General features: G+C 42.5%; 1 protein-coding gene and 2 non-coding genes across 4 annotated transcripts; all 3 read left to right on the plus strand.

Moving 5' to 3' along the window:
• The first annotated feature begins 2079 nt into the window (after positions 1–2079).
• On the plus strand, positions 2080–6489 carry RPSA (ribosomal protein SA). 2 transcript variants are annotated; one of them, XM_053469089.1, is made up of 8 exons: positions 2080–2153; positions 3013–3181; positions 3977–4095; positions 4656–4901; positions 5500–5628; positions 5786–5945; positions 6034–6069; positions 6329–6489. In XM_053469089.1, the coding sequence occupies exons 2-8, from the start codon at positions 3049–3051 to the stop codon at positions 6427–6429; spliced, it is 924 nt and encodes a 307-aa protein (XP_053325064.1). In that variant the 5' UTR covers positions 2080–2153; positions 3013–3048; the 3' UTR covers positions 6430–6489. The 2 variants fall into 2 exon arrangements, with proteins under 2 accessions (XP_053325064.1, XP_053325065.1); XM_053469090.1 differs by having other exon boundaries at positions 6332–6489.
• Positions 4424–4584, plus strand: LOC128501054 (small nucleolar RNA SNORA62/SNORA6 family). The gene has a single exon (XR_008354994.1). It is a non-coding gene; the product is annotated as a small nucleolar RNA SNORA62/SNORA6 family (small nucleolar RNA).
• Positions 5290–5445, plus strand: LOC128501053 (small nucleolar RNA SNORA62/SNORA6 family). The gene has a single exon (XR_008354993.1). It is a non-coding gene; the product is annotated as a small nucleolar RNA SNORA62/SNORA6 family (small nucleolar RNA).
• Positions 6490–10274: the final 3785 nt, after the last annotated feature.

Below are 10274 nucleotides of genomic sequence, written 5' to 3' on the forward strand. Positions count from 1 at the left end.
TATAGTTAATGGGGTGTTTAGGGTTAACTTAGGGGCAGGTATAATTAATGAGGTGTTTAGGGTTAAGTTAGGGGCAGTTATAGTTAATGGGGTGTTTAGGCTTAATTTAGGGGCAGTTATAGTTAATGGGGTGTTTAGGCTTAATTTAGGGGCAGTGGTGATTGATGAGGTGTTTAGGGTTAATTTAGGGGCAGTTATAGTTAATGGGTTAATTTAGGGGCAGTTGTGGTTGATGGGGTCTTCAGGGTTAATTTAGGGGCAGTTGTGGTTAATGGGGTCTTCTCTTCAGGATTAATTTAATGCTGAGGACTGAGGGTTAATTTAATTCATTTAATAAGGTTAACTTAAGGTGCAGATAGAGGTAAAGGGGGGCAAACTGAGGGGAATCTAAATCCTGGGGGCAGTGAAGATTAATCCTGTATTTATTTATAAAAGTATTGTGTCTGTGAAGGAGTCTGCAAATCCTATGAGGGCACTATGGCATATCGGGGGGGGGGGGTATACAGCATACCTGAGGAGGACAGAGTGACATATCTGGGGGTAAAAGGCATATAGGGTATATAAGGCATATGTGGGGAGGGCAGTGTGGCATGTCTGGGAGGGCAGTGTGGCATGTCGGGGAGGGCAGTGTGGCAAGCCTGGGCTCAAATATGCATAACTGGGGGGCAGGTTGGGGAAATAAAAACAAGAAAAAAATTGTATTCTGCCGTTTGTTTTTAACATCCTATGTTACTTTATTAAATAATTTAAAATAAATGAAAAATGTAATTTTTTTATACGATTAATCGAAAAAATAATTGGCCAACTAATCGATTATGAAAATAATCGTCAGTTGCAGCCCTAGTTGACTATATGTGTGTGTGTGTAAAGGCACTGTACGTGTATATGTATGTTTATGGGCAGGTGTGTGTAAAGACGGTGTGTATGGAGAGGCGTGTGTAAGGGCAGTGTATGTGTATATGTGTGTGTTTATGGGCAGCTGTGTGTAAAAGCAGTGTGTAAGATTAGTCTTTTTTTAATTTAAAAAAAAATCTCTGCTGTTGTTGACTACTCTTCCAATGATACTCAGTCAGCATTATGGTGGGCACCTGGCTGGCTGAGAATCACAGGAATTGTAGTTCACATTTAGCATCTGCAGCTTTACTGTTGACTGCACTAACCATGATGCTCAGGCAGCATCATGGAAGCAGTATGTCTGGCTGAGCTTCATGTGAACTGTAGTTAACAGCAGATGATATGACAGGTGTTAGTTGTGAATTTAAACTCCCACGATGCCTAGTTGCGTGGACACCTGGCTGGCTGAGCATCATGGGAATTGTAATTCACAGCTAATATCTACCGTTCACTGAACTTCCCATCATGCTCAGCCAGCATCATGGAAGTAGTATGTTTGGCTGAGCCTCATGGGAACGCGATGTGTTCTTTTTTTTTAATATGCATGACCGTGCTGACAAAAATGTAGAGTGTTTTAAGTAGCGATGCAAGGGCGGCATTGTAAAGTGCAATTGTATTGATGTATCAGCGAGAGCGCTGTTTAAAAAAAGTGTCCCTCTTTCACATTTTGAAATGCTGGGAGGTATGGGTGTGTAATTTACTTGGCTGTGGAAACACTACTCTTTGGGACAATAACCTCAGGGAATATCAGACAGTTCGTTGTAAAGGTTTAACATGGAGGGACACCACCTACACAACAATACATTTGCTTGCAATCCATTATACGTCAGACAATAAAGGTATCATCTTTACCAAAAATGCTTTCTCTCTTTCGATGCCTAACACGGTAGAACTTTATACCTTTATACACAACAGCACTCAGTATACTACGGAACTCAATGAACACCATATTACCGCGACCCAGATTTTAGCTATATTATATATATAACCTGCCCATAACAAAGGCCCGCATCAGACGTATAAAACTAGACGTAAGAAGATGGCAATTGGTACGTCACCCCTTTCCAGGAGTACCAATATGGCTGGTGCCCTGCCTTCTTTTTGGAGTAAAGCGTTTTTTCATTGGACACCTTAAGGCATGGGTGTACAACACTGTAAGTGATTGGTCAATTAGTAGTATACTTATAGGAATCGCTGCCATTTCGCGTTCTCTTTTGCTCAAGCTGCCGAGGCGGGATCTCCATACGGCTTTGTGTCCAGTGAGTGTTTTGGAGTTTTGTTAATTGCTTTAAATACTCACCACTAGACAACAACTCTTACGCGTACAAGAGTTGAGTTTTAAAGCCATGAAATTTAGCAACGGTTCACCTCCGTGTACGCCTTCATTCTGCCCTATGGTATCTGTAAACAAAGTGTGTTTACTTTGGTAATATTATTCTAACGATTAACGTAGTGCTACTCCGTCAAGTTTGCCCTAGTTAACATTAAATGTGTTCGTATGGATTATTCGAAATGGCCGCTGTCTGCTGTGGAAGCGTCATACTCTGCCGTAGCACGTTGCTCGTTACTGTTATCCAAGCTGAATGTTATAACTATGCACTTGTTAACTTACTAAACTCAAACGCTGCGCATGTGAAGGAGGTTTCATTGAATTATAAAACCTCCTTTGATATGTCAAGTAAAGGGTTGGGGAGGGGGAATGACGTTCTTTCACAATGTGTTTAGAGCCGCATTGCTTTAAATGTGTTAAACGTTTCTGTTTAACGTGCCCATACAACGATGTTAGTACGCGTGAGCGGGTTTGTTGAAGTCGATGGTGTTTATCGGCGTTTTGGTGACATGTCCTCCACAAATAATCACGTCTACCGGTGGGTCAGACGCGAGTTATTCCTATATATTAAACGTGGAGCCTCGCATGGTCCGAAGCTATAATTTAAACGTGTTTCGAATGTTATACCATTGTGATAACCAGTGGTAATGTACCAGTATACCCCCTTCATACTAGTGGTTTATTTACGAATATGCCACCAGGAGCCACGTGTAGCGTATTTTAAAATATTAACTAAAGTGTTAATAAGCTGCTCATTATGCCTCAATTATGTGTAATTGTTTTCTCAGGTTCCCCATCGTTGCTTTAAAGGGGGGTAATTAACAATGTCCGGAGGTCTTGAAGTCCTTCAAATGAAGGAGGAAGATGTCCTCAAGTTCCTGGCTGCAGGAACTCACTTGGGTGGCACAAACCTCGACTTCCAAATGGAGCAATATATCTACAAGAGAAAAAGTGATGGTGAGTGTACGGTTGACTTTAAAGTGGGTAACAGGATCCAGTGCATGTAAGGACACTTGTGTTATGCTTGCCAAACTTGTAGCAAATATAAATTATTTTTGTTACTACGGTAAAAAAAAATGACCGGTAACTCTACATTTTCAAGCACAATGTTTAGGTGAAAATGTTGTGCCCTAAAAAGTGACATCTTGTTTACCCTTTACACCCGCACAAGTGCACTTTAATCTTGAGTTTTTCCTATGTGATTTTAGTGACATTGTAGGACATGAATGCTCAAATTATATTCTGATATGCTGGCCAATGTTTTCCCTGTGGATCCCCATCAAAAGTTACTGGCTGGAAAGTGTTCACATTTGAATTAATGTGAATTAGTTCTGCCCATGTGTCAAGTCTCATTAAACCTTCTAGAGCTCTTGCATGCCCTGTACAGAGCTGGCAGTGTAAACTGCGTTCAGGCAATGGCCTGCAAGCCAAGGATCAGGGGAATTTCACATGTGTTCCATAATGAGCTTGCAGGGGAGAATGGAGTAATGCATATGATAATGGTGTCATTTTCAAATAAATGGCTTATGGCTACAATACCTCCATGACTGGATGTATCAGTATGTTATTAAAAAGCTGTGCAAAGAAGTCAATTAGGAAGCACCTGTAAGTCACCACTTTGTTGCAGGGAAATCCTCCTGCAGCAACATGGGAGATTAGGCTGCCTATTCACAAACTGCACAATGAGCCCCCCACATAAATTTTGTATCTGTGCCAGGTTTTTCCAGTTTAATATGGCTGTTTTCTTTTTAGGTATTTACATAATAAACCTAAAGCGCACATGGGAGAAGTTGCTACTTGCAGCTCGTGCCATTGTAGCCATTGAAAACCCTGCTGATGTTTGTGTCATCTCTTCAAGGAACACTGGTCAAGTAATTACTAGTTAACTGTATGCAACTTTGGTTATCAAATTGAATGTTTTTAAGTGCTGAATGTCTGCTGGACACCCTCCTTCACCAATCTTGACCCTATGTTTTTGGTCTTTAACATTGCTTGTTATCCTGTGCTAGATGACTATGAAAGTTAAAGTGTCTAGAATTATAAATCCTTGTCATGCTCTACATTTAACAATGGTGGTATATTCGGATTCTATAAACTATAAAAGCTGGCTCAACTAATTAGTGTACACAAATATCTTTATAATCACACCACCTACATCTGTTGTGCCTTTCCATAGCATAACTAAATGGGATACCTAGTCATGCACACTGTTAAAGCTCAGAGCTTCAGCTGTATATTATGGCTTGGTGAACTCTTGAGTGTCGGAAGTGTGCTACATTAATACAGAAGCAGGATTTTCGCTAACACCGTCAGAGCCTGTGCTCGATGATCGGAGTTTGATAGTGATCTTTGCTACAGTTTTTGTCTGCAGATTGAAGTGAGACATTACTACCTGGAAGAACTTTCATTGCAACTTCTCTCTTCCCTGCAGCGTGCAGTACTGAAGTTTGCATCTGCGTGTGGTGCCACACCAATTGCTGGGCGTTTCACACCTGGTACATTCACCAACCAGATCCAAGCTGCCTTTCGTGAGCCACGGCTGTTAGTGGTGACCGATCCTAGGGCTGACCACCAACCCCTCACTGAGGCATCGTATGTCAACATTCCCACCATTGCGTTGTGCAATACAGATTCACCCCTGCGCTATGTGGATATTGCTATTCCTTGCAACAATAAGGTAAGGTTTGTCTTGCTTCAGATGCCATAGCAAGAAAGTTACGCATCCTATAGTTCATAATTTAGCTTGGGGGTCTGGTTATGCACTAACTTGTGTTTAAAGCTAGTCATGGAGTTGTCAGTTGACTGACTTTTTACTTGCTGAAAACCTAGTGTGAAAAATGTTATTGTGCAATGGCTTGGATTCTTATTTGGGGGTAAGGGATTTCTATTGTCAAATCCCTTCTGCCAAGACTGCAAGCTACAAAGCGCAGACAGAGGTACTTGGTAACATTGTTTTCTTGCAATAGTCATTCCAGCTTATCTGGATTTTATGCGCCATATTATAACTTTTCTGATCACAAAAAAGTGGCACTTATCTGTTATGTGATTGGATAACAATGGGTTGCTTTGCACACAGTTAGAACTCTGAGCTGAGACCAATCTGGTCTGTGAACTCTTGAGTGTAGGATGTGTGCTACAGTGATATGGCAGGTTTTTCGCCAACACCACAAGTAGCCCTAATGCTTCAGTGAGTGGTGTTGGATAGTAACTTTGCCACAGCCTTTCACATCTTTGAGTCTTCTTACACACTGATATATTTGGTATTGCTTCTTTAGGGTGCACACTCCGTTGGTCTCATGTGGTGGATGTTGGCTCGTGAGGTCCTGCGTATGAGAGGTACAATTTCTCGTGAACACCCATGGGAGGTTATGCCTGACTTGTACTTCTACAGGGACCCTGATGAGGTTAGTTTTGGTCTAACTACTTTACTGATTTTCAGCAGCCACGAGAGGCTGTAGCTTGTGTGAAACTGATTAACATACCTTTCAATCTGAAATTGGTTTCCGTGAGATCTGGGGGGTGTTAAACTGCTGGCTTGTGATCAACTTCTGCTGCTTTCAGATTGATAAAGAGGAACAAGCTGCAGCAGAGAAGGCTGCTACAAAAGAAGAGTACCAAGGTGAATGGACTGCACCAGTCCCAGATTTTCCACCTGCAGAGGTTACCGATTGGTCGGAGGGCGTACAGGTTCCATCTGTGCCTATTCAGCAGTTTGCGCCAGGTGAGACTGCCACACTGCAGTGCTCTAAAAGACTGAGGGGCCCACTTATTGATTTTGGTTTTTATTTTACTTTTTTTTTCATTTTCAGAACGTGCAGACATTCAAGCTGCTCCAAAACCTCAAGGTGAGGAACAGATTTTACATAACTGTTTCAATGACTAGCATTTCTATTTTAATTTGACTTTCCAGTTCTGTACCTCAGGGCAACAAGTACACCAGCTTTTCTGATTTCCCAGAAAAGTGATTTTTTTTTTGTATTTTTTTTCTTTTTATATTAGAGCTTTAATATCTGGTATATTTGTGCCCTGCTGAATTGATTTAGTCACCTAATTTGTTCCTAATATGTGCACGTCTCTAACCTTTAATCTCTTCAATTTCTACAGCAGAGGACTGGAGTTCCCAACCAGCAAGCACAGATGACTGGTCTGCTGCACCAACTGCTCAGGCATCTGAGTGGGTTGGAACAACAACTGAATGGTCTTAAAGGAAATTGTAAAGTGCTATTGTTCATGAAAAATGGATAGTAAAAAAAAGTCCTTTTGAAGGGTTGTGTGGTTGGGTGTTATTTGCCTCTTATCCCCTCTGGGTGGATATACCCTGAACAGTCATAACATTATGACTGCTGCCAGGTGAAGTAAATAAGACTGGTAAGATTATCATGGCACCTGTCAGTGAGTGGGATGTATTAGGCAGCAAGTGAACACTTTGTCATTGTTGATGTGTTAGAAGCAGGAAAGAATGGCCAAGCATAAGTCTGAGTGACCGACAGGCCAAATTGGGCAGAACACTGGGTCAGAGCATCTCTTGCGGTGTACTCCGGGTCTGCAGTTGTCAGTAACTAGGAAACATGTAGAACGGGTGATTAGTGACCAAGGATCATTGGAGTAGGTCAGTGGTGGCAAATGTTTTTGAGCTAGAGTGCCTGATTATTTATTACAACTGCACACGCACAAACACAACCATGTTGCCGACCTCAAAGTGCTAACAATGCATATTACACATGGAGAGGAAGGGTTTTTTTTTGGTATGAAATTACGATCCACAACAGTTCATTAATTTGCCCCGTATAAATTTTGCATAGAATGTGTCAACAGATAACTATTTGGCCCATCAACCTGCCCAATTTGTGGGCAACCACAGGTGTAGCAAGGAGCCAGGAGATGCTCTGCCTCTCCAACATGCGTCCACAACGGCAGGGTTATAATGCGTCGCTACTGTTGGGGGGCCTGTACCAAAGACCCAGCAACTTATACGACATTTCCTGGTCCCTATTGCTCATAGAGCAGTGATGGGTCAGAACGCATACCTTCTCCCACTGCTCCTCCGAAAAGATCACATTGTGATCAGCACAACCACTTACAGTGGAAAGACTAAAGGGCATTATAGATAAAAAATATATATATTTTTTAAGAATTGGGGTTTTTGTTTACAGACAACTTTTTATTTTTATAGATAATGCATTCCACTGGACTTGCGCAGGGCGAGCAAAATCGCTTTGGACAAAATTCTTTTATTTTTGGGCAACAAATTTCATTTCGCGGCTGTGCCTTTTTTGATTCTGAACGGCATTTAGAGGGCGTCCTCAAAGAGGGAGCTCCCTTATACTGTCTGTACCTTCCGTTTATAGAATTTTTGTTTTAAAGAAAAAATGTTCCCTAGAGTAAGGATGGTCAAAGAAGTCCAGCAGTAGTAGTGGAGCACTGGGCTTGGGCAGGCAGATGATAAGCACATGCAGCCCTGTGGAGCAGGATAGAATTTAACCCCAAAGCCTGTACATGATATCTTACGTGATAAAGACAAAGCCCGATATTGAGGCATGTAGCAACACAACCCCCCCACCCCGATTGCCTTGTGATTGCTCCGAAGAGCAACCACAAGTGCCATCGTGTAAATGACGTTGCCGTCATTCACAAGATGACATCAAAAATAGAAAACAGAGGGTCTTGAGAACTCTCGAGCAGGTACTGGATCCAACCATGCGAGGTCAATGGAGCCCAGCTCACTAATCGGTGTGATTAGAAAAAAAAAAACAATGTTCAAAAAATCGTAACGTAAAAATCCCCACTGTCACCAAAAAGAAAAAATAAGTATTTTTTTTTTTTATGAGCAAGTCCTACAATTCTTTATCTTCACAAAAATTCCCGCATGGAAAGAGTTAAAATATTGGCATTATAAGTGCCCATAGGGTGTCTACTTTTAAAAAATGTATGATTTGATAGGGTAAATTCAATTGGCCGGCTTCAAAGATGTCCCAAATATGGGACATGGGGGCAGTAGGACGAGATGTCTAAATGGCAAAAAAATACACACCTCACAAAGGTGACCTTTTACCTCCCAAATAACCCAACAAATACATGCAGGTGGGGTATCACTGTGCTCAGGAGATGTTACTGAACACATATTGGGGTACCTGAAGTACAACGTGTGTGAAAAAATTTACTACTATAAAGTTTCACAAAGGCTGGTGGTAAAATTAGTGCATGGAAAAGGTTAAAATACCAGCATTTCAAATACCTTGGGGTGTCTAGTTTTCAAAAATATTTGGTTTGATGGGGTATATTGTATTGGCCGGCTTCAAAGATACCCGAAATAGGATATGTGGGCAGACTTTTTGACATGTCAAAATTCCAATTTGAAAAATGCACACCTCAAAAACGGCCTTTTAGTCCCCGTACAATCTAACAAACCCATGCATGTGGGGTATCACTGCACTCAAGAGATGTTGGTGAACACATAGTGGGGGGGGGGGTTTGGCAGTGACATATACCAGGTGCAGTAAATTTATACCTGGAGTACAAAGTGTGTGAAAAAAACAATTTTTTTTTACTACCCTAAAGTTTGATAAAGGCTGATGGTAGAACTAGAGCATGGAAATGGTTAAAATACCAGCATTTGAAATACCTTGGGGTGTCTAGTTTTTAAAAATATATGGTTTGATGGGGTGAATTTCATTGGCCGGCTTCAAAGATACCTGAAATAGAACATGGGCCAGAATGACCAGCTTCGGGGAAAATGGTTTTGAAATAGCAAAATGCTACTGGTACTTTTTGCACCACAACGTAAAAAAACATAAAAACATTGGGTATTTCTAAACTCAGGACAAATAGCAGAATTTCTGCACAGTGGAAGGAGGAACATATTCAACAGAGAAACTGGAAGATGTGTCTATTGACTATTAAGCCTGGTTCATAATCTACACCTTCTGCCCAAGTGGAAAAGGATCTTCTACTTTATTGGGACCAGAAAGCTCTTCTTCCTCGGTATCTAATGGGGCAAAACAAATCTGCTTTCATCTATATATATATATATATACCGTATTGGCTCGGATATAGGCCGCCCCCGTATATAGGCCGCACCCTAAAAGTTTGGTGCTTTTTTAAAGAAAAAGTTATTTTCTTTAAAAAAGCACCAAAAAAACATGCTGCCACTCTGTCCCCCCCCGAGATATGCTGCCACTGTCCCCCCCCGAGATATGCTGCCACTGTCCCCCCCCGAGATATGCTGCCACTGTCCTCCCCCCCGAGATATGCTGCCACTGTCCTCCCCCCCCCGAGATATGCTGCCACTCTGCCCCCCCCCCCCCGATTTACCAGAGCAGACTCCCGTGTGTCTTGCGGGGCCGGCGGGGGACATCAACGCAATACGCGTATACAACTTCCGGTGCCAGCACTCAGCGGATGTGCCGGCACCGGAAGTTGTATATGCGTATTGCGTAGATGTCCCCCGCCGGCCCCGCAAGACACCCGGGAGTCTGCTCTGGTAAGTCTTGGGGGCAGAGGTAAAACGCATCGTGCGGACGTTCACCGGCTGCGGCGATGCGGGTAAACAACCTCCGCTGCCGGGACATCTGCACGATGTGCTTTAACAATCTCCCTTGCCGGGACTCCCTCCGTGGGAATTCCCGGCAAGGGAGATTGTTAAAGCACATCGTGCAGACGTGCCGGCAGCGGAGGCTGTTTACCCGCATCCCTGCAGCCGATGACCGTCCGCACGATGCGCTTAGATAACCTCCCGTGCCGGCTGTCTGAGCGTATCAGAGAGTAGGATACGGGTCCACTGCACCGCTGCGGCAGCAGGGACTAATATTTATATATATATGGGCAGCAGGGGCTAATAAATATATATATATAGATATTTGGACAGGGGCGCAATTTCAGTGCTTGCCATAGGCGCTATTTTCGGTAGATATGCCTCTGGTGGTCAGTATCCAGGGTGAAGATAGCTTGCAAACTATTTTATGGTGAAGTACAGAATAAAACCATCACTACCAGTATAACCACAACTGCCCTTGGTGCTAACAAGATGTGCACTAGATTTTAACATTGAAAT

This window comes from Spea bombifrons, chromosome 6, assembly GCF_027358695.1.
Source record: "Spea bombifrons isolate aSpeBom1 chromosome 6, aSpeBom1.2.pri, whole genome shotgun sequence".
Lineage (NCBI taxonomy): Eukaryota > Metazoa > Chordata > Amphibia > Anura > Pelobatidae > Spea > Spea bombifrons.

What these genes read in the sequence shown, in the direction of transcription:
- RPSA (XM_053469089.1), top strand. Translation starts at nt 3,049, where the DNA reads ATGTCCGGAGGTCTTGAAGTCCTTCAAATGAAGGAGGAAGATGTCCTC. An exon ending in TCTACAGGGACCCTGATGAG is followed by an intron (nt 5,629 to 5,785) that starts GTTAGTTTTGGT and finishes TGCTGCTTTCAG; the next exon opens with ATTGATAAAGAGGAACAAGC. An exon ending in TATTCAGCAGTTTGCGCCAG is followed by an intron (nt 5,946 to 6,033) that starts GTGAGACTGCCA and finishes TTTCATTTTCAG; the next exon opens with AACGTGCAGACATTCAAGCT.